At 37.5% G+C, this 22,481-nt stretch overlaps 2 protein-coding genes and 1 long non-coding RNA gene across 3 annotated transcripts; 1 reads left to right on the top strand and 2 right to left on the bottom strand.

The window, feature by feature from the left end:
- Positions 1-231: 231 nt before the first annotated feature.
- On the top strand, positions 232-2,484 carry LOC309712323 (testisin-like). Its single transcript, XM_082543040.1, has 7 exons — positions 232-400; positions 543-563; positions 757-919; positions 1,187-1,455; positions 1,544-1,689; positions 1,767-2,009; positions 2,105-2,484. The coding sequence occupies exons 1-6, from the start codon at positions 346-348 to the stop codon at positions 1,995-1,997; spliced, it is 885 nt and encodes a 294-aa protein (XP_082399166.1). The 5' UTR covers positions 232-345; the 3' UTR covers positions 1,998-2,009; positions 2,105-2,484.
- LOC309712317 (receptor-type tyrosine-protein phosphatase H-like) lies at positions 862-20,189 on the bottom strand. The gene is made up of 18 exons (XM_082543031.1): positions 19,786-20,189; positions 18,816-18,933; positions 18,213-18,461; positions 17,858-18,103; positions 16,477-16,734; positions 16,131-16,361; positions 15,248-15,505; positions 14,988-15,081; positions 14,857-14,910; positions 14,570-14,651; positions 14,330-14,420; positions 14,142-14,218; positions 13,772-13,906; positions 13,489-13,611; positions 13,131-13,291; positions 6,095-6,230; positions 4,192-4,350; positions 862-915 (listed from the first exon to the last, which is right to left on the bottom strand). Exons 1-18 carry the CDS (start codon positions 19,846-19,848, stop codon positions 877-879), a joined length of 2,574 nt encoding a protein of 857 aa, XP_082399157.1. The 5' UTR covers positions 19,849-20,189; the 3' UTR covers positions 862-876.
- A 578-nt stretch (positions 20,190-20,767) lies between these two features.
- LOC309712327 lies at positions 20,768-21,557 on the bottom strand. The gene is made up of 2 exons (XR_014278237.1): positions 21,483-21,557; positions 20,768-21,371 (listed from the first exon to the last, which is right to left on the bottom strand). It is a non-coding gene; the product is annotated as an uncharacterized lncRNA (long non-coding RNA).
- Positions 21,558-22,481: the final 924 nt, after the last annotated feature.

Genomic DNA, 22,481 nt, shown 5'->3' with positions numbered 1-22,481 from the left:
CACAGGGAGGTTTTTCGATGACTTTGAGAACATTAATGTGGAAAGAAGTACAGAACTGTAAAAAGGGCAGAAGTCTGTAACAAAAACTACTGCCAATATTCGTGTTTATTACAAATATGACATATAAAGAAAATTATATATATTTTTTAAATTGCACTGTGGTCTTTAAATCTTTGTCCCAGAAATTAAAGGTAGAAGGAAATGCTTCAGTTTTCTGGCGGTGGGATGTGCACATGGGCAGGGCAAACATAGTGGCAGGTGACACTCTGCTTATATATTTGCCACTCACTGCTAGCTGGGTGACAAGTACAAAAGAGGGACACACAAGAACTGTGAATTTACACAATGGCGTTGAGGCAGTGGACTCATTTATTTGCTTTGGTGAGCCTCCTGGCAGCAGGTAAGTCAGGCTTATGCCAACATGTGCATGCAACATAAATGTTTTGACTTAAAATATAAATGCAAATATATATTTTCACTTAAAACCTTTTAAAATTGTCTCCTCTCATGAACAACACTGATCCTGTTGTGTTTCTTTCCAGAATCAAATGCTCAGCCTGATGGTAGGTAAAACAACAGTTTCTCTGATTAAAAAAACAAATCATTAATTCAAATTTATTATTTTTTAATATTAATTATGTATTTTAAAATAAAAAAATTAACCGGGATCCAGATAAAAACAGAAAAAATGTTTTCCGTGTTCCTACAATGATTTATGTTGCTTCTGAAGTTTGATCCTGCTGATCTTTGTTTCAGTATGTGGCACTGCTCCACTCAACGGCAGGATAGTCGGAGGTGAAGATGCTCCACCTGGATACTGGCCGTGGCAGGTCAGCGTGCAGCTACGTGGTAAACATTTTTGTGGCGGTTCCCTCATCAACAAAGAGTGGGTGATGTCTGCTGCTCACTGCTTCTCTGGGTGAGTAACACAAACATCTGTTTAATCTTTATACCTAAACTGATCCAGCTAGAACAGGACTTTGACTAACATTTGTCTAAAAGGCAAATACCAGATTGGAAATTCTAAAAATTATGTAATTCCTGAAACATTTCATGAACATAAATGTTGAAAAACTGACCCAAGCTTTCTTACTCTTCCAGCTCAAATGCAGCATAATGACAAATGTTTACAGTACATTTTTTTTGTCAAAACGTCTATATTTTCTTTTCATTTCTATAACTTTAGTTCAAGTCCTTCTGGGTGGACGGTTTCTCTTGGTCGTCAGAGCCTGCAGGGTGCAAATCCAAATAAGGTGTCCAGAAATGTTGTCAAAATCATTTTGCACCCAAACTATGACAGTAAGACCTACGACAACGACATCACTCTGCTCAGACTCTCCTCACCAGTCAGATTCACTGACTACATCAGACCTGTGTGCCTGGCAGCGAGTGGCAGTGTGTTCAACAATGGCACTGATAGCTGGGTGACTGGCTGGGGTGCAGTCAAGGAGGGAGGTGAGGCTGTTGTTGGTGTTTCAGTGTTCATGTGTTCTGTGGTTCATTGGTTTGTGTGTAAACAGCTCCTCGTCTTGCATCCCATCAGTGGCCTTACCCTTCCCTCAAACGCTGCAAGAAGTGGAGGTGCCAGTTGTGGGAAACAGACAGTGTAACTGCCTGAATGGAGTGGGCACAGTCACAGACAACATGATCTGTGCTGGTGTTCTGGCAGGAGGCAAAGACTCATGTCAGGTAGGCTTCATCATCTCATTTGGTTACATAACCAGGTGTTTCAAAGATTCTCAGATGTGTCCTCTTTATCTCTACAGGGAGACTCCGGAGGTCCAATGGTGAGTAAACAGGGCTCTGTTTGGGTCCAGTCTGGAATTGTAAGTTTTGGATCTGGTTGTGCTCGGCCCAATCTGCCAGGAGTCTACTCCAGAGTGTCCCGTTACCAGTCCTGGATCAAGTCCCGCATTCGCTCTAATAGGCCAGGATTTGTGCAGTTCATCTCCAGCGGGCTGGATCCTGACAGCAGCTACACCTGTCCTGGTCTCTAACAAGACTCTTAAGTGAGTCTGAATATGAATGGAAAAAATAAATATATATATAGCTTTCAGACTGTGCTTGGATCTCACTGATTATGAATCCTGTTTTACATCCACAGGGACATAAGAGCAGAGTCTTCATGGTTCCAAGTTGCTGTCGTAACAATCACTGGACGTAAACTGAGCCATGCAGATGTTGACATCTTTACCAAAACCTGAAGATTTGGGTCATTCTTTCAGGAGATTGTTAGTGAAACATCATCTCCTGCAGCACTTTTGACAAGATTTCACCAGATTACTGAGTTTCCTTATTGCTGTCTTTTGCTGTCCTCGTTATCTCCATGTTCCTGTTGTTATGGTTTGTTGTTGTTGGAGGTTGAATTAGTTTGTTATTACAAATGACCAACAGATGCTAACAATCTTCATTAGCACCCATTTATATTTATTTAATGTACTAATGATGCTCAGATCAAAATGAAGAAACTAATTCATATAACCTGAATATGTCTGTTCTGTGCATTCTCATGCTGTTGTCTAAATATAAATGGTATGATTATGTAAATTTAAAAGTAAATTTAAGAACTAAATTTAAATGCAATTCTAATTACATATAGAATATAATAAACATTCATTAAGCAGAAAAATGATTTTGTTTTTGACATCATTCAAAAGTAAATATTATATATATTATTTATTTGTGAACAATTTGCATCATAAGTGACAATTTTAACAAATCACGGGTGCTTTTTTCACAAGCTAAATCAGTTTGAGCATATATATTTAATTTCACACAAAGGTATATTAAAACATACAATGTCCGTGAAAATATAAACAGAAATTTTTAAATTTAGATGTGCAGTCATGAGCATATTCTTGATAAGCTATTTTAAATTTCATTCTATAATACATCACAATCACAATCTCTTCATCACTCCATCTTCTCGAGTAGTTACATTAAACCTTCAGTCTATTTTATTTAAGGATCCAAATTATAAGAATTATACATCAGATATCAATTCCTGATGACTTCTATTGTGACTCCTTAAAGAAAAATGTGTCTGCTTGTTATATTTCGCCTTCAGGTACCTGTGTGATCTAAGCAGATAATTAACAATTGCATTTTTCTGCTCAGACAGACACTAAAAAACTATCCACATCCCTAAATGCACCGAGTTTCTGCCATGTGATTGGCTGATTAGATATTTGCATTAACAAGCAGCTGAAGTGGTGTACCTGTGAAGTGCATGGTCAGTGTATGTCACAGTCTGGCTACAGACTCATTTTTTCTCAGTTGCAATGTATATACTAAACTGCATTTAACATCTCACGATACACTACAGATACTCCTGCAGTGCAGTCATGTTTTAGAGTCACTGTGGTAATTGTGCTTTTAATGCTTTTAATTACCCGTCTAATAATCACCCTCTACATCAGCCCATATACAACATTCACAAATTACGTGAGAACGCAAATGGACTGAGGGAAACAGAAGCTTAAATACACAGTACAATGACGAGGAAACAGAAAATACATGCGGAACAGAGCTGAGACAAATTAGACATGACGACACCAGGGAACCAAAACTAAACACACTGAGCATGGAACACAAGACCTTCACAATAGAACAGGAAATGAATGAATGACTGACACATGAGTTTGACAGAGGAGTGGAGGAAAGGCAGACGAAAGGGAGCAAGGGAACATGAGGGAGAGAGAGGAGACATGATGGGCTCAGGAAACATAGAATGGAAAAGAAGGAGGGAGACAAGACGCAACGGCTCATACAAACACATAAACACAGACACAGAGAGAGAGGCAAAGACACAAGGGGAAACCTAACAACCCAAGAACTAAACAGGGAGTATAAAGAAATTCAAAACAGAACAACTAAGACTATAAATGAACCTGAACATAAACCATAATACAAAATATCACTAGAATAGAAGAAACTCAACATGATGGGTGAAAAGGACCCAGAACCATGACATTTTTAACATTCCCAAGTCATCAGAGGGCTATTTTCTCACACAAAAACAACAATTATAATATCACACATTTAGAAGAGATGCAAACTAAATAAGATCTGAAGTGTAGTTAAGATGTAATAGTTTGCATAGTAGTTTAAAACCAAAATATTGCTCATAGACAAATAGTTTTTCATTGGGTGCATAAAAGATTAAGTGCAGGGTTAATACTAGGCATTTACATTGTGCCGATGGAGCTCTTGGAGTGCAGTGGCATTGACGTATATGCTGTCTGGCGTCTCGTATGTGTTCTCACATATATCCTCATAAATGTTCTCTTCATTCGTGTCTTTTGGTTGCAGACTGTCCATAATGCACTGGTGCAGGAAAATGTACTGGGACTGAAAAGGAAATACCAGACGTTTTTGGTTATTTGAAATGCAGAACTACTGCCTGTAAAGATCATAATATATCATAATATATTATGATCTTTACAGGCAGTAGTTCTGCCCTAACCCCTAACCCTAACCATAAAATATTCTGCAGTAGATCAAAAACGAAACATTAAGTCATTAATCAACATCTGAACATTACCTGATGCTGCTGAAGTGAGACAGAGCAAAGTTACAGGGGTTTTATTAGAGACACAGCTAAGCATTTTGCAATTTTGGATGATTTTAAAAAGTTTAAATTTGTTCAGTAGCCTATTGAACAGCAGAATTTCGGAAGCAAGTGAAAGGGAAAAAAAAAGCAGCGGCCAACAGCGCTGTAAACAACGGTAGCCTTGTGCATAATAAGCAAGCGAATAATGCAGAAAAAAGATTTTTAGATGGGAAACTGTTCTTGGAGAGAGACAGCGAACTCTGCATGAAGTGTGATTTTATCGTGGTGGGAGCAAAACAGCAAAACTAATTCATGACGATGTTTACGTGAAGCGAAATGTGAAGCGTAGTTTGGATCTTCATTTGCTGCTGGTTCAGTCAATATTGTTTGGAGAGAGATAAAAACCTGCAGCTTCTGAATCTAGCGCAAAAAGGGCGTAAATACAAATCGCGGATCCGCCGACGGAGGGGAATCAGTGAGCTGTCAGCTTTCAGCCCCGACCCTGCCCATGCCGTCGGGTGAGAGATCTCACTGCTTCTGATCTGTCGACGGGTCCGCGCTTTGTGTTTGTGTCTTTGTGCAGAATCCGTGTACCTGCTTTCATTTACTGTTTTAGCTGTTTGGTGATTGTTGAAATTTTGTGAGGTTTAACCTGAGATTCTGGCATTTCGGGAAAAATATAATTAGTATTAAAAATCGATTTAGGGTTTTAATGAATTGATTTTACGTTATCCAAGCCCACCTCTACAGCAAAACACTTGATTGAAATTTTATTATAGTCCTGTTTGTGACATTCTGGACAGTATTTGTCTTTGTGTCTATGTCTACATCTTTTTAAGTAAGAGAGCTAAAAAAAAATTTTCATAAAACAAAGCTTGTTGGACCTTTTTGTTTATTAAAAGAATTGGAATGCTTTATTTTTGAAACTGTGCTGCAATGTTGAAAGAAAGCTATAAAATCCCAGGCAAGGAAAGTCGCCTTCATGTTTTTCTGTTTTTTCCTCAGTTACTTTGACACAAAGGCATCTGCTGTGATGCTTACACTTTTGATAAATTCTCGCAAGTGTCAGCTTTCTTTTTATAGATATAAAAATATGTACTGATATGTGATCAGAATTATAATATTTCTGACTGAGGCAAAATTTCTCAGATTCAAATCGAATCGAACCGTGGATCGAATCAATTCGGGACCATGTGAATTGGAATCAAATCGCCCTATTTTACTGTAACATGTACAATGAACAAACTGGGCATTAAAGATTTTTTAAAAATATTTTAAGGAGTCATCTGCTGGTTAATGTGTACAAAATTTGAAAACAGAAATTGAACAATAGAAAAAAATCTTTCAAACTCATATTTTAAGATGAAAGGATGGACAATAAGGACCTCAATTTAAAACAAACAAACAAACAAAAAAACAACTGCATATCTTATGATGAATAAAGTGCTGTCTGTGTGTTGTGTCACCAGCTGTGACTATAAAGAAATACATTAGCTAATTAAGGAAGTGGTGGCTCAATCAGAAGCAGTTTAACACAGTTACCTCCGTCTGCACCATGTACGGTCGGCTCAGTCTCATCTTGTGTACGAAGGCATTGATGCCGACTGCTTGTTCTTTCTCCAGCTGCTGAAGCAGCACATCCAGGGAAATGATAGTGCCAGTTCTCCCGACTCCAGCACTAAGAGAGACACAAACGTCATAATAAGATAGCAAAAGGTTTTTAAGGTCACATAGAAAGCTCTCATCACTGTGTCTGTGCCAAAGTTATTATAGTTAACAAAAACTAAACTAGAACCTATAACTAGATGTGAAAACAATGTGGAAAACAATACTGTACACAACAACAACAAGCTTCAATAAAATTATAGAGGAAATGTCTTTAATTATAGTCTTTGTCCCTTTGGTCAAATTTGTCATCACAGCCTGCTCAGTAAGGCTTTAGTGCACGTGTTTGCAATTTGTAATGTAATATCTGCTCAATGCTTTTAAAAATATACCCCTGACAAATACCCTAAATGTTATAATTATTAAAAAAACAACAACACACAAACTAATGAAAGCTTAAATAAAACGGAACATTTCAAAACAGTAAAAACCAAAGTGAAACTAGTAAATGCAAAATGAAACTAAAGTGAGCTGAAAACAAGACATCAAGACAGAAAGAAAAATGGATTAGAAAACACAAAACCTGTATGACACTGTTAGTCACAAAAGACTTTTAATCACAGACAGGAGTGTTTGGGAATGTGATACCAACCCTTCACCTGCTCCTAATACGCTGCCTCGAAACATCACATTATATTTTTACAGTATCAGTCAGACACTGTCCATGCTGTGTCTCTATAAAGTCTCACATATAGTAGAGTTTATATGTGAGTACGTAGTAATTTATAATGTTGTGGTTAATTGAATGCCTCCTCTGCAGATCCCAGAAGAGGTCTGACTATAACTGTAACATATGGAACGCCAGGACTGCCATAATGAATTAATTAAATACATCATTAAATAATTAATTAAATGTGGCAATAATTAATTAAAATTGGAATTAATTAATTAAATAAATAGTTATGACACATGTAATTAATTAATTATTGACACATTTAATTAATTATTTATGTATTTCACATTTTAATTAATTATTGACACATTTAATTAATTAATTATTGACACATTTAATTAATTATTTATGTATTTCACAAACTCAGGGGGCGGGGTTAACGCTGATTGAGTCAAAACCATTGCTTTGGCCTGGTGGCCATTGTTTCTAGCGCACAACAACCGGCATGTGGAAGCTAACAGAACTGAGCTTTGAAAAACCCTGTTTGTGTGTCACCAAATACCGTTTTAATATTTTTTTAGCCGAGAATGTAGTGGTTTAATCTTCATGTGTCTGGTCGGTTTGTCAAGATACAGCCTCTTTGCAAAAGTGTTTCGATGATTTCGGAGATGTCTGCCCAGTCTCACGGCAAAGCGTGGGATAGACCCGCTCGCCTCGCAAGCAATCCCACCGACAAAGCGCAGGCCCCGGTACACAGCTGTAGTAACCCCCGCTGACTTCTTTTACTGAGGTTATATTTATCGATGTTTTATTTCCTGATGTTCTTATGTGTCCTACGTGTTTCAGTCACCAATTCTGAATTATAACTAACATTAAAAACATGTTTAAGGAGGAGAGAGAGCAAATAAATCTGTTTAACATCTGATCTTTGGGTTTTTGTTCAGTAATCAGCCTGACCTGTGTATAAACGCATAAAAGAGATAACGTTGGTGTTTCCGTCATGTAGTAACTGCCGGCTTTAACTGTACAAAGGTTGTTCGACACTATGAAACACATACAGACTTCATGATGTTCGGCTAATATTTTTATTGTGAATATTAATCATGCTGACCTCGCTCTGTACACCACGCAGCGAGGTCAGCATATCCACGATATCCTCAGCTCCACGAGTTAACACAAAGTTTCCCAGCTGACTATCTAACTGCCAACTATTCCAGAGACGTGAAAATATACAGCATAAAGAAAAGTGTAAGAGACTCAGCAGCAGATTAGAATAACAGTTATACATTTAATAAATCACCAAATGAATCCAAGAAACGAGCAAACCTGTTCCGACAATTTGAATTTGTATTCCCTCAGCTGCAGACTCGCTGCTGTTTAAATGTTTGAAAAGGAAGATTAGATATAAACAAACGTCAAACATAGACTCAGTCTGCCTTCACATTTGATATGAGGCCAGCACGTATAGTGGCCTCAGCAGGCTATTACTGAAATACACGTGCTATATCATAAACTATGATATAAATAGGGAGGTCCTATTAACATGTTTAGTTTTAAAGGACACCTTCCTGCCTTTAGTCTCATTCATGAGCAGTATTCGTTTTCTTCTAACATCCAGAAGTCTGCACCATGTGTTTCATAGTTTGTAACAAGCCTTTGACAGGTAAACATAACATGACCGAAAAAGCAAAAAAAAAAAGAGAGAGAGAGAGAGAGAGTGTTGAGATAAGAAGAGAAAATGCTCTCAATTATGGAGACAGACAAATGGTTCATTTATGTTTGATGTGTGTTTATTCCTCCCTAAATATCGTCGGTGAAGTTTGCCATGCACGTCAGATTTTCCTGCGCATTTTTATACCTCTGCCAACAGAGAGAGAGAAAAAAAATCACATTCTAACAGACAGCTGGTGCTTAGAATACAGTTGAATAACTATTAAAAAACAGATGATATTTAGATGATAGTTCAGTCTAACACATGTGCCAGTGAACCATTAAACGTCTGTGAAACTATGCAGTTATGAAACGTAACTTTAACCTCAGCCAAACCGATTTGCTCAGTTGTAAATAAAACAGCGAAGTAAACGTGACCCGACAGACAGAACCTGAGTGAATGAAGTCCAGCGTTTAACCACTGAGAGCTAAAACTCAGCTGAGGTTTCAAAGCTGTGTGCCGGTGATTGGACATCAGCCGCTGATAAAGCTGGCTCGCCTATAAAGTGCTCTGTAAGGAAACAAGCTCCAGCAGCTCTGCGCTCGGGGAAAACACTATATTTACTTATCTTGTGCAGAAAAATGCGCTGACATTGCGTTATATCGAGCACCGGCTGCCCAGTTAAACTGTGACTATCACCAGGTAACTAGGCGTGTTTCTTGAATTAGCAGCAGGTGTTAAACAGCTGACAGATGAGGAGGAGGATGCATGCAGGTAAACTGAGGGTCTGTTGAGCTGATCGCTGGTTTCGTGAGAAAAATGTCAGCTCGTTCTTTATGTTACAGAAGCACAGAGACACAAGACCAGGCGGAAAGAGACGATCGTTCGGTGAGAATCTGCGAATGCAACATGTGGAACACGGAGAGTGGAATATGTAAACAAACCGGTTAACGTAACCCCCTCGGTGCACTCTGCATGCTAATTGTTAGCAGAGCTAGTGAAATCTCTGAAAACATCTGAGCACTTTTGCAAACATGTTCTATGTTGACAACCTGACCAGACATACGTCGCGACATTCGCGGCTAAAACACTGTTAAAAGTGTAGCTGGTGACAGAAAAACTACACCACCACCATTGCTGCCTGTGATTTGATCTGCATTCTGGGATAGCTGGCTGCCCCAAGTCTGCACAAGCAATCGATTATCTAGGATCGACCTGTTTTGACTTACTTTGCACGGCAACCAATCAAATGTTAGAGAAGCTGCATGGGCAGCGTTAACCCCGCCCCCTGAGTTTGATGGGTGAGGCTGACAGATAAAATTATTTCATGACGAGAGCCAGGCGTCAGGACTGCCAAAATGAAATAAATAAATATATCATTAAATAATTAATTAAATGTGTCAATAATTAATTGCTCCTAGTTGCTCCTAACTGAAGATCTTTAAACTCAGCACTTACACAAAAAATGACCTTTAATAAATTATGATTTAATATTAGTAAATTCTTTATGCTGACTAAATTTATGGTCTCCAGCTTTTATGTCACTTCTTCTTAATCTAATGTGAATGAGACTAAAGAAAGCGTGCCTGACAAAACAAAAAGCCCAAAACACCTGGATTTAACCAAGCAAATAGTCTATAGCTTTCCCATTCATACTTACTGCAGTAATCAGTAATAATGTTTAATAATTTTGGCAACCAATAGCTTATTTAACCCTAACCCTGAAGTAGCATCTTATTTATTAAGCGGTTATTTAGGAAGACATATCCTGTAGTAATGAAAAATATGTTAGTCCATTTCAGAAAGGTCAAATTACTGGCCTCCATCAAGCAAAGAAATATAATTGCTGAAACTCCTAAAATGGGTTAAGACATTTCTAAAGCATTAAAAAAAAAATTATAATATAATAAAATCTAAAAATTAATATTAAAATCTGGAGAGAAAGTAATGAGCCATCATCTTTTGAGAGTAAATATGGTTGCAAAATATTCTTGAATGATTGTGATTTGAGCTCAGTTAAATTTAATTTGAGCTCAGTTTGGTGAAACCAAATCATAAAAAACAAAACAAAATACAAAACTATTTGACTTGCTTTCACCACTCAGTTCAAAAAACAGCAGCCGTGTGTGTGTGTGTGTGTGTGTGTGTGTGTGTGTGTGTGTCTGTGGGGTCATTAGTGATAATTCAATAGGATAGGCACCATCAATGTTGAAAACTATAAATATGTTTTAGAGCAACACTTTCAGATAAATATCCCAGAGGTCCTGCAAGTGGCCCTTTTACCTTCTTTTACTTTACTTTTATTACTTTTAATAGGCCATTTGGAGGATCTCTTGGAACTTAGGACTGTTAGGTTGAAATTGTTAAATGTTGTCATTGTGTTACTTAAATTTGTACGCCTTGCCTTAAATTGTATGATCAAAGACATTCTTCTGTTTCTGTTACCATCCCCAGCCTGTTGAATGGTGAGGGAGGTAATTAGCTGTAGTGTTTAACTGTAGAGACATCCTATGTGAAAATTCTCTGTCCTTATTTAGTGAGTATGTTTTACTTCCTGCCATTTATGTCCTCACCTGTATATGGTAAACCGTTGGAAGAAGCTAAGCCAGATAAAGGGGTGAGGGGAGATGACCCTTTGTGATCAGCAGGACGTCACATAAACACACACACACACACACACACACACACACACACACACACACACACACACATATACACAGGCTTGTATATGCACACACACACATGCACACACACACAGTGCCTTAGTTTTATGACGCACCACAGGGTGGTTTTACAATGGGTGTTTGTGAAACTGTGGGTGCTGGTTCTTTGGAGTCGTTTGCTATAGCATGTGAAAACCGGTTGAGCTGTTCTGCCTTGCATTCTTCATGGGTGATAAGTCTGAACTAGCGGGCCTGCTGAAGCGCAGACTCAACAAGGACCATTCACTTTTATAGTTTAGCTACTCAGTTCTCTTAGATGTTTATAGGCTCTTAAAAGAAGAGGGGCGATGTCCCAACTTTATTGACTTGTGTTGCTGCCATCAAATTTAAAATGAGCTGATATTTATTGTTGGAATTTGGGTTGTAAGTGATGTGAGTTTACCTAAGTTTGTTGACAAGATCATCTAAATGTTTAATGACATATGTCTGAATACAGACAGTGGAAAAATGTCAGTCTTAGTTTTACTGGATCTCAGTGCAGCATTTGATACAGTTGACCACAACTTATTACTCAAATGACTGGAGAACTGGGCAGGTCTTTCAGGAACTGTACTAAACTGGTTCAAAACATACTTAGAAAACAGGAAATACTTTGTATCAATAGGTAACTTCACATCTGAGCAGACAAGTATCACATGTGGAGTTCCCCAAGGTTCCATCTTGGGACCCCTTCTGTTTAACATTTACAGGCTCCCACTGGCACAGATTATAAAGAACAACAAAATAAACTACCACAGCTATGCAGATGACACACAAATATATATCACAATGTCACCAGGAGACCAAGGCCCTGTACAGGCTCTTGGTAAATGCATCGAGGAAATTAATGACTGGTTGTGCCACAATTTTCTCCAGCTAAACAAAAACAAAACTGAGGTAATAGTCTTTGGCGCCAAAGAAAAACGATTACAGGTCACCAGAGAACTTCAATCTATACACCTAAAAACCACAAACCAGGCGAGAAATTTGGGTGTAGTGATGGATGCAGACCTAAACTTAGAGAAACACATTAAGACAATAACAAAGTCAGCTTACTATCACCTCAAGAATATTTCAAGGATAAAAGATCTGATGTCTCAACAGGACCTGGAAAAACTAGTCCATGCGTTCATCTTTAGTAGGCTTGATTACTGTAACAGCATCTTTACAGGTCTACCTAAAAAATCAGTCAGACAACTACAGCTCATTCAGAACTCTGCTGCTCGAGTCCTCACTAAGACCAAAAAAGTGGACCACATCAGTCCAGCTCTGAGGTCTTTACACTGGCTGCCTGTCCGTCAGAGGATAGACTTTAAAGTTCTGATGCTGGTCTATAAAGCTCTGAATAGTTTAGGACCAAAATACATCAGTGACTTCCTGACCCAGTATGAACCTTCCAGATCCCTCAGGTCATCTGGATCCGGTCTTTTATCAGTTTCCAGAGTCAGAACCAGACACGGAGAAGCTGCATTCAGCTTTTATGCTCCTTATATCTGGAACAAACTCCCAGAAAGCCTCAGATCAGCTGAAACACTCAGTTTATTTAAATCCAGGTTGAAGACTCACCTATTCTCAGCTGCATTTGAATAAAGCACCAAATCCACACTTTTAAGCTTAAATTTCAAAACTTACATTTAACTACTGATTTTATCTACTGTTCTGATTTTATCTGTTTTGATTTTATATACTGTTTTGTTTGTTTGTTAATTAGTTTGTTTGTTTGCTTGTTTTAATCAATTTTAAATCATGCTTTTTATTTGTTTTTGTTTCTAATGTCTCTGTAAAGCACTTTGAATCACCTTGTTGTTGAATTGTGCTATACAAATAAACTTGCCTTGCCTTGCCTAAAGTAAAGGTGGTCCAGTATTAGAGTGTGTGACTTTAGCTGGGTGGATATTGTATAAAAGCAACCCTGCACCCATGTAAAAGGAAACACTTATTTCATACCTGGAGTGAACCACAGTTGGTGCTTTGCCCCCTTCTCTCTCTATGTGCTGTCTCACCAGTCCTCTGAACTGGATCAGGATCTCTGTGCACTCTGGGACTCCATGATCAGGCCAGGCAGTAAAGTGGAAATGTTTAACTGTCTGTTCTTCTGAGGTTTTTCTCTGTGAGGAACATTCATATACAGTTACTTTAGGCCTATGTCTTGATATACAGCATAATATTTTAGGTATCAATCAACCATTATTCTTTTAAAAGCAACATTAACAGTTAAAGCCTTCAGTGTTTTCTATTCATGTTTTCTAGCCTTACTTAGTACCATCTACACACACACTCAGAAGATATAAGTAAGTTTTTATACATCTTTCAGGTTGAATTCTCTCAGCGTCCAGTTGGTCTCCTGTTGCTCAGATCTCATGGTGACCAACAGCTCTCCATAAAGGCATGACTTGCTGTCTGCAGGCCAGTATTGTTCACACCTGGTCTAGAAAAATGAGCAAAAAGCAACAAAATACACGTACAAAATGTATTTTAATCATAGATCTTGATCTCTTCTTTGTGAAGTGACCAGTATGTTTCCTCCTGACAACAACTTCCTTAAAAGACCATCAATAAAACATTTTAAGATTTTCCTGAAGACTTACCCGCCCTCCTTCAATGCAGTTGGTTACCATAACGATCCTCTTAACTCTTTGTTCCCAAATCATTCTCCAGAAATCATTAACAGTAGAGGGCAGAGGGCCCTGAGTGGCAATGTACTCTCTGTTACTGCTGTAGCCCTGAAAAGCAGTGGACAAAGTTAATCCATCCATCCATTCGCTTCCGCTTATCCTTTTCAGGGTCGCAGGGGACAAAGTTAATATGTAGACTAATTTAGCTTGTATATCTTCTGCTCGTTATAGAAATGAAAAAAGAAAGCTCATGAAATCGCACAAAGGTGCTTGTTTATATGCTTTCTGTATGGTGTAGTTATAAAGAGATCTTCACTGAACTTTATCTTAATGTAACACTTACCGGCATGTAATTGGCATTGATATAGTCTGAAATTCCATCAGGATCTGATGTAGTTAGCTTCACACGACACCAGTCATCTAATATGAGAAAACAGGTGATTTAACTCCAGTGCACCTCCAGTAGACGTGACATAGACTGCTAGACTGAGCTCACAACAGCACGGTTCAACAGTCAGAGGAGAGACTCACATGGCAAGACGTTATTGAAACGATTCTTCGCTTTGTTTTCAGGTAGAATAGCAGTCTTTCGTGTCTGGTCTGTTCCAACAGGAGCGAGGCACTGCATGAACGTAGCAGATAACAAAGCATGAAACTGAGATACTGGCCATCGTAAAACGAATAAAATGGTAAGAAATAAAACAGTAAAGACACAAAAACAGGAACACACAGAAGCAGAAGAGGAAAAAAAATCTTGATCTTTTTATGCACCTCATATTCCTCGCTGAAGCCTCTGTTCTCGTCCAAACTCAGCGGATGGAAGTGGTCCGGAAACTTTGCAGAGGGAATAGATCTAAAAATAAATAAATAAATACATAAATAAATAAAACATAAAAAAAGTAGAATTAATCTTAGCTTTGTTTTGACCTAATGAAATAATACAGATTATACAATAGTACTTGCCATTAATGATCGTCTCTCAAACGTATTCATTAATTTTGCCTTAATTAATGTTTTTTCTTCATTGTGGGTAATTGTCATTGTAAAAAAACACTTACTTGCTCTGTGTGTTTGGTACTTTGGATCCACCAATGAATGAAGACTTCTTTCTGCTGCAGGATCAAAACATTAAATATGATAAATGTCTTGATTTAATTTACTTTATTCTTGTCAGTGAATTGAGACCCACCTAATAATATCTGGTCTTTTGAGGAAAATTAAGACAACCAGAGCAACCAGGAGACCAAAAAGAAGCACACCAAATACGGACCCTGCAATAACTCCTAAAGGGAGCAAAAGCATAGTTAAAATGCAACAAAGTTAAAAAGTTTAGAGCTTTATTTTACACTTGAGTGAAATGAAACGATTTGTAATCAAGTCAAAGTTGAAAATACTGTATGTTGTTATGATTACAAGCAGTAACATGGTAATGTAGTTACTTTTACTCACCCCTTGGATCAGTTTGGCAGTAAAACACATGCGGTTCAGAACTCCTCACCCCAGACAGTGAAGTTACAGACACCTTATATTTTTTGGCAGGTTGGGATCCATCGATTATGATCTCAGTTTCAGGACTAGCTACTGTGTGAGTCTTTCCAGCCACATTCACCTCCGCATTGGTCCACTCGCCCTCTGGAACTGTCCATTTAATAAGAACAGAGTATCCAGCTGCCCAGTACTCACAGTGAGCATTTAGATTAGGAGGAACTGAGTAAAACAAGAAAAAGGTTTTACAGTCAAAACTAAAGCAGAAAATATATGACTTATAGTAAGTATAATTAAACTTTTTATACTATAAAACAGAGTCTATGAAAAGTGCATCATTTTAAAATTTGTTCTCAAATAGAAAGATTATTTGCTTTACTTTTAATTCAAAGCAGTACCCTACAGTTTAAAAAGTTTATTATAATTTTTGGGATTTTCATATAAAAACTAGAAAATAAAGACCTCAACATTGACACATTAGATATTGAAAGAATTACTCATTTTCTGTTTTAACCTTTTTAATTTCTTGAGCTAATTCATCAGAATGAATTCTTCAGTTAGTAATAAAATGATAGTTAGTTAAAGCTCATATATTAATACTGAATCATATTATGTAACTGTGTTAACCTGTGGTATGTAGGTATGTTAACAAAATTATTTTTCTGCAATAAACTTTTTTAAGATTAAAAATTGAATGCAAGGGTGAAAACTAAAAATTAAAAATTAAATTAAATAAATTCACAGATAACCTTTCTGTAACCAATATGAGTGAATACTTTAAGATCTTAAAAACTAATTTACAGATTAAAAATATGCTAGTCCTTCAAATGGTTTCTGTTGTACTCACGAATTGTTAATTTGTGTTCACACTGCAGGAAAACTCTGGAAGACTTTTCATAGACAAGAGAGATATTATAGGTGGCACCAGGGTAAAGTCCAGTAAACGACACATTTTCACGTCCATCACTGACATGAATGTTAGATCCATTATAGGCGCTTCCGGTCGAGAACAAGCCTTCAATCTTTGCTTTGATTGATGAGTTGGTAACTTTCCAGTCTGCACTGGCACAGTCTATGGCTGAAATAGAGGAGAAAACAGTTATATGCATGAACCTGCTTCTTCTTTTTTACACAACTCATTGAAAAGAGACAAGAAAAAGTTATAAAAAGTCGAACAGAGATAATTTTTTTACCTGTTACAGTGAAATTCGTATAAGGAGTGCTCCTGAGTCCAGCGAACACTGTGGTTAAGTTGAAATCATACTGTGATCCAGGCTGAAGAGATGTCACTACTTTTCTGATTGTATCTGAGGAGACGTCTGACACACTATCTGACACACCACCATTGATTTGAAGCTCGTATTGCCAGGCTTTATTCATGTTCTCCCACTCTAGAGTTATGCTGTTAGCAAATCGTTCAGTCACATTGACCCAAGGCACCACTGGTGGAACTGAAAAAACACAAACAAAACTCAGAAGTGGAATTTGTTCATCTTTTTCTTTTAAAATGAAATAGCTACATGTGACTGTGTAACATACAGGAGCATAGAGCTAGTTCAGTTAACACAAGCTTTTACATACTTAAGTCTGAGTAGGTGTGTGAGCTAAATGGCTCAGCATCAATGTATGTTTCCAATCAGGTGATCAGATCAGTCAAAATTAAATAAATAAATAGTGTGTACTAATAATATAATAATTAGATAATTATTGTATAAAATATAATAATTAAGCATGCTGCTCGCTAAGAGCACATTATCCATATTTGCTGCTCTATCACAAGCACAAGCCTATCATCAGGGTTAGATGCACACTTCCTTCTTCACAGAGATATGGTTGGTGGGTGGAGCCAGGATGAATAAATGGCACTGCAGGCCAGAAGGAAAATATAGAATATCGACTTGGACTTATATTGTCCATTTAAATATATTATATCAGGAGCTAAAGATGAAATAAAGACAATTTTACAAAGTCTGATTCACAATGTTTCATCCTTAAGTAACCATTTATGTTTCCTAAGCCTTTAGAAAGTATAAAAATTAAATTTCAAATTCTAATGTCCCCTGTCTAATGTTATAAATGTACATCAGACAAAAATAGGAAAATTTAACAAATGTTTATGTTACGAGAAGCTAGTATATAAGCATGTTCCCCAAAAAAATGAGGAAAATATAGAGAAATTACATCTCACCAGTTTACTCCACTGCTTCTGACATTATCAAACACAGTGAAGAGAGTGAAATTGTATCTGGTTCCACTGGTCAAATCTAACACTCTGTATTCCTTTTCAGAATTACTAATATTGATCTTGCTCCCATTAAACGCAAGAATATAATTGTTGATGTTGGGGACTGTTTTCCATCCCAGAGTTATGCTGGTCTCATTTTGATGCACCACAGTCACATTATTAACACTTTGTGGAGCTAAAGATAACAGAGGAAAGCGGTTTTGATAAACAAACAAACAAAAAAACACACACACAAAAAAAACAACAACTCTCCATCAGCTAAAGTTTCAAGTACTAATGAGCCGGTCCATCCTGGTTTATCTGTCTATGTTAGAGAAAATATATCTTACCAGTGACTGCGATGCAGTTTACTCCACTGCTTCTGACATTTCCAAACACAGTGAAGAGAGTGAAAGTGTATCTGGTTCCACTGGTCAAATTTAACACTCTGTATTCTTTTTCAGAATTACTAATGTTGATCTCTCTTTCATTAAACACAAGTAGATAACTGTCACTGTTGGAGACTGTTTTCCATTGCAGATTTATGCTGGTCTCATTTTGACCAACGGCCTCGAATTCTTCAGCATTACGAGGAGCTAGAATAGAAAAACACACACAAAAGAAACTAAAACAATGTTCCCAACAACATCTTGCATTTTGTGTAGGTTTTAATTAGACTGAATGTTTTGTTCAGTGCTCACTAACCTGTCACAGCACTGAACCTGTATCCACTGCTGTTGAGTCCATCAGACATGGTGAAGAGAGTGAATGTGTAGTTTGTCCCAGCAGTCAGAGAAGTGACCACATGTACTATGGGTCCTTCTTCAGTTTTACTAATATCTTCTCTTATATTACCATATTGCAGGATGTATGTTGGGATGTTCTTAACCTTGTTCCAGGTCAGAGTTATACTGTTCTCATTTTGTGTGGTCACATCCACTCTGTCAACATTATCTGGAGCTGAAAAAGAAAAGACACACAGTGGTTGTAGTTCAAAAAAAGTTTAAAAAAGAACAAGAACTGAAGCACTGACTATACTGCTTTCACTCCTTTTTTGTTACATTGTCAGGAGCTGTGATGATTTGAGAGTGGTGTTCACCTTTTACCACAATAAAAACCCAGAATGACATTCACTTCAGTTTTACCGATCACCAACAAAAGTCTAGTATAGTGTTTCATTCTTACGGGCTTTTGCTGTTGTAGATGTAGTTGTTTGTTCTGTTGAAGTCTGTGGAGTGGGATTTGTTTGAGCCAGTGGAGTAAATGTTTGTGTTGTTTGAGTTAGTGGAGAGGTTTTTTGTGTTGTACCTGTCAGCAGATTGGTTCTTAGTCTTGTGCTTGTTTCTGTTTTTGCTGTACTTTTCTGTCCTGCTGTCACTGTCGTCGTCACTGTTGATGTGATTGTTGTATTGGAGTCAGTTGTGCCCTAAAAGCAGAAAAAGAGTGAAAACTACAGAATCTAAAATCTGTGAAAAAAAATCACCATTGAATACCCAGTTAACACGAGTCTGTGGCAGAGTCACAGAGCGATGTTTGCTGCTTTTAATTTCACATCTACATTATATCATAAACATTACGTGAACAGTAATACTTCGAGATATCCTCTGAGCTTTCTGCTTTATAAGAACAAAAACTTTCACTAAAAAAAAAAAAAATGATGTGCAGGAAACAAATAAGTCAGTGTCAAATTATTTTAGCATTTTATGTGTCAGCTTCTACAACTAGCAACATCTGTAACATAAAAATCACAGAGCTGGCAAAAAATCTATTAATTAAGTGTTTGCTTTGACTAAAAATACAAATCATATGTATTATTATATTGTATATTATAGCTACAGTTACTTACAGTTACTGGCCTATGAAATATCTAACACATTTCTCCTCGGACACACTCTTTAAAATTCCACATCTGATTTGATTCAATCATTAAGTCTGTATCGTGTAAGTGTTTAAGATATTGTTGAATTTTCTTCTTTCATCCTCTTTTTGTTCTCAGAGGAAACAGATCGGTGTCGCAAAGAAGGAATAAATTCATGTTTCAAAATCTGGAAAAGTCCAGAATTTTCATGCCATTTAACAAGATTTTGTTGTTCTTGTATTTCTGTACAAACCAGTATTTCACAAAACATAACTATAGTGTTTCAAATACATAATGAAGCATGTCATGCATTTAGGCTTCACTGTGGTTTTGACTGCACTGCTTCCTTTTGTCGAGGGTAACCTACACTGAGCTTCGCTATCTGATCACCATCAAAGTGAAAGGTAAAAAAAAACTTACCCAGAGTAGACTCAGGAAGACACAGAGCAACAAGTGGTCTGAGATAAGGGATAAAAGCTTCATCGTCTTCAGGACTCCTAACTGGCACACATACTTTGAACTTGTTCAATTCCTTTGTTTTCCCCGGATAACCTTGTAGCTGCTATTTTCAGCACCTCTGCTGGTATGTTGACAAAAACCACACTTAAGCTTGGCAAAGAATTTCTCTGACATGCACTATGATAACTTTAATTCAAAGTTGTTGACTTTTAATTCTTAGCTACATCCTCCTCTCGTAACCTCTGGTCCCTTTTCATATTGGCAAGTGACTAAGTAAATAACTGCTTCTCCTTTCTGGCCTTGTACAACTACAGAGACCTTTGCCCCGCCTGTTACTTCCTTATTAACGGTCATGCTGTGCTGCTTGTCAAAGGTACGTCAATCAAGAGCATTTGCCTCTCTTACATGTTTATTGGAGGTAATTGCTGCATATCAGCTGCATACCATCTGTTCATGCTTGTGGCCGCTTGTGTGCCTTTATTATGGGCAAATAAAAGATGAGACGTTTTTGTTTATGATCACAGGTAAAGTTGTGAACTGCTACTTTGAATAAATAATATTTGTGTTGTTTTATTTTAAGAATTTCCAGTTTTTTTAAGGTTTTAAGTAAAATCACTGTTTAGGTTCCTCCGCTGATTGCTTTCACAGCAGAGTGGATCTCCTTCTTGTGTCTTAGCACTGTCTCAGAAAGTTGTGATATTTATAGCTTCCTTGTGGTTGATCTCAATAAGGAACTGCGAACAGAAACTTACCCTCATACTGTTAACTGCGCACAAAGTCACAACAGTCTTTATGGTGTCATATTTTGAGTAGCGCTCAATAAAAGTGCTGATATTTCAAAGAAAATTGTTGTCCACTGTGGAAACATGATGGGGAAGTTAGGATTTGTTGGGGGAAAACTCTGTAAAAGACCCAGGAGAAATAAAGACACAATGAGACAAGATCACTTTTTATGCTTTAACGTGCACACGGGTAAGCTGTTCAGAACAACTCACAACGTGTACAGAGGCTGGGCACTTTTTATAGGAAAGACAGTGAGAACAGGATAAGAAAATACAAAACAGATAAAATAAACAACTCCATATGTGGCGCTAGTCTCGTCAGCAGAGAGCTGGGAGAAAGCTGTGAGAGATAAAACAATCTAAAACAATATGTCCCAAAACAGTATGTCTTTGCTGAGAAAGTCTAAAAAGATAATTCTAAACTAATCTAACCATAGACAAAAGGGCATCTTTGTACATTTAAAAGAAGGTAAAGAAACATAGAATCATTTTTCCTGTAACATTCCCTCCTGTTTTAACTAATTTTAAATGTATACAACAATTGTCTGTGAAGGTTACTTATTAAGTATCTTAAGCAATTTTTTAATTTTCAAAATGTCAGCATAGCAGAAATGGAAATCATTTGGTCTAAAGAATAAAACAAAATAAAATAATAAAAAGAACAAAGAAAATCATAGTAAATGAAAATCATAGTAAATGAAATAACAAGTGGAATAAACAAGAAAAAATAATAAAACTAAACTACAAAAAATAAAGGATAAAAACCTTATATTTAAAACGAAAACTACAAAAAATAAAAGGATGAAAACCTTATGTTTAAAAGGATGAAAACCTTATATGTAAAATGAAAACTTCAAAAAATAAAAGGATGAAAACCTTATATTGTACCTGCATAAACTACTAATGTGTTAATCAGTGCATGATCACTTGACAAGTCATTTTTAATCACCACGTCATTCATTAGCAGTTATTACAAGTTCTCCTCTAACAGAATTGCAACGGGATGCTGTTCTTCTTGAGGCACGGCAACATAAGCAGTCATTGTAGTTGTTATCATCTTTGAAATCATTACTCTTAGACATGGCGGTGTAGCTGCTCCAGATGTGTGGTCAGTGACATATTTCTGCAGAATGGTCAAATTCTGCAAAGCTTCATAAATGTCTCCGCTTACAAACTCCTCCTTGTGATGCTGTTAGCAGGTCTAGAGTCAGTCTGTTCTGCAGCACCATCGTTCTGATGGCCTTCTGTTCTCCTGCTAAAGCCGGTCCCAGGGTCTTTGTCAAAGTTGATGCGTCGTAGCAGAGCATATCGGTTGATCTCCACATGATCCCGCACCTCGGCAGCTCCAATGCCGGGGATCAAGCTCTGTAAGAATTTCACTCCTCCTCAGATGCGAAACTCTGGTTCCTTTACTGCTTGGTGCCGTCCGTGCACATCCTGTCTGGTACTGAGTCTTTGTTTGTAGTGGCATCCGGTAGATAGGTGAGTAGGCAGCTCCCCCACTGCCCGCGATCCATTGTTCATCACACATACTGGCAGTTGCGCTGCGTTCAGTTTGTTTAGTAGAATTACATCAGGCAGTGGGTCTGAGACTTGGGGCCAGGTCAGTAGGTAGGTCTGTCCGGAACAGTTCACATTTGTGGGTGATGATGACCTCCAGGTTGCTTTTGCTGGGATGCTGTAGTTGGCCTTGGACCAAAGAGTACCGTAGCCTGGATGTGTTGCCAGGCCCAACAGACACCAACTGCGATCTTCAGGTATGCTGTACGGCCACAGGCCAGACGTCTGCGAGGATAGGGGCATATGGGTACATGCATAGCAGTCAGTTTTATTATTCCAGTGAGCTGTAGTGTTCATAAACTGCCACCAAAAGTT

This window comes from Aulonocara stuartgranti, assembly GCF_965226115.1.
Source record: "Aulonocara stuartgranti genome assembly, chromosome: 8".
Lineage (NCBI taxonomy): Eukaryota > Metazoa > Chordata > Actinopteri > Cichliformes > Cichlidae > Aulonocara > Aulonocara stuartgranti.
Note: the sequence above shows the minus strand (reverse complement) of the source record. Positions and strands in the feature narration are given on the sequence as shown.

Coding starts and splice junctions, on each gene's coding strand:
- LOC309712317 (XM_082543031.1), bottom strand. CDS start 19,848: ATGAAGCTTTTATCCCTTATCTCAGACCACTTGTTGCTCTGTGTCTTC. Junction 14,421..14,569: donor GCTTCAGCGAGGAATATGAG/GTGCATAAAAAG, acceptor ACGTTCATGCAG/TGCCTCGCTCCTGTTGGAAC. Junction 13,907..14,141: donor TCAATGCCAATTACATGCCG/GTAAGTGTTACA, acceptor ACTGCTTTTCAG/GGCTACAGCAGTAACAGAGA.
- LOC309712323 (XM_082543040.1), top strand. CDS start 346: ATGGCGTTGAGGCAGTGGACTCATTTATTTGCTTTGGTGAGCCTCCTG. Junction 564..756: donor ATCAAATGCTCAGCCTGATG/GTAGGTAAAACA, acceptor TCTTTGTTTCAG/TATGTGGCACTGCTCCACTC. Junction 1,456..1,543: donor GGGTGCAGTCAAGGAGGGAG/GTGAGGCTGTTG, acceptor GCATCCCATCAG/TGGCCTTACCCTTCCCTCAA.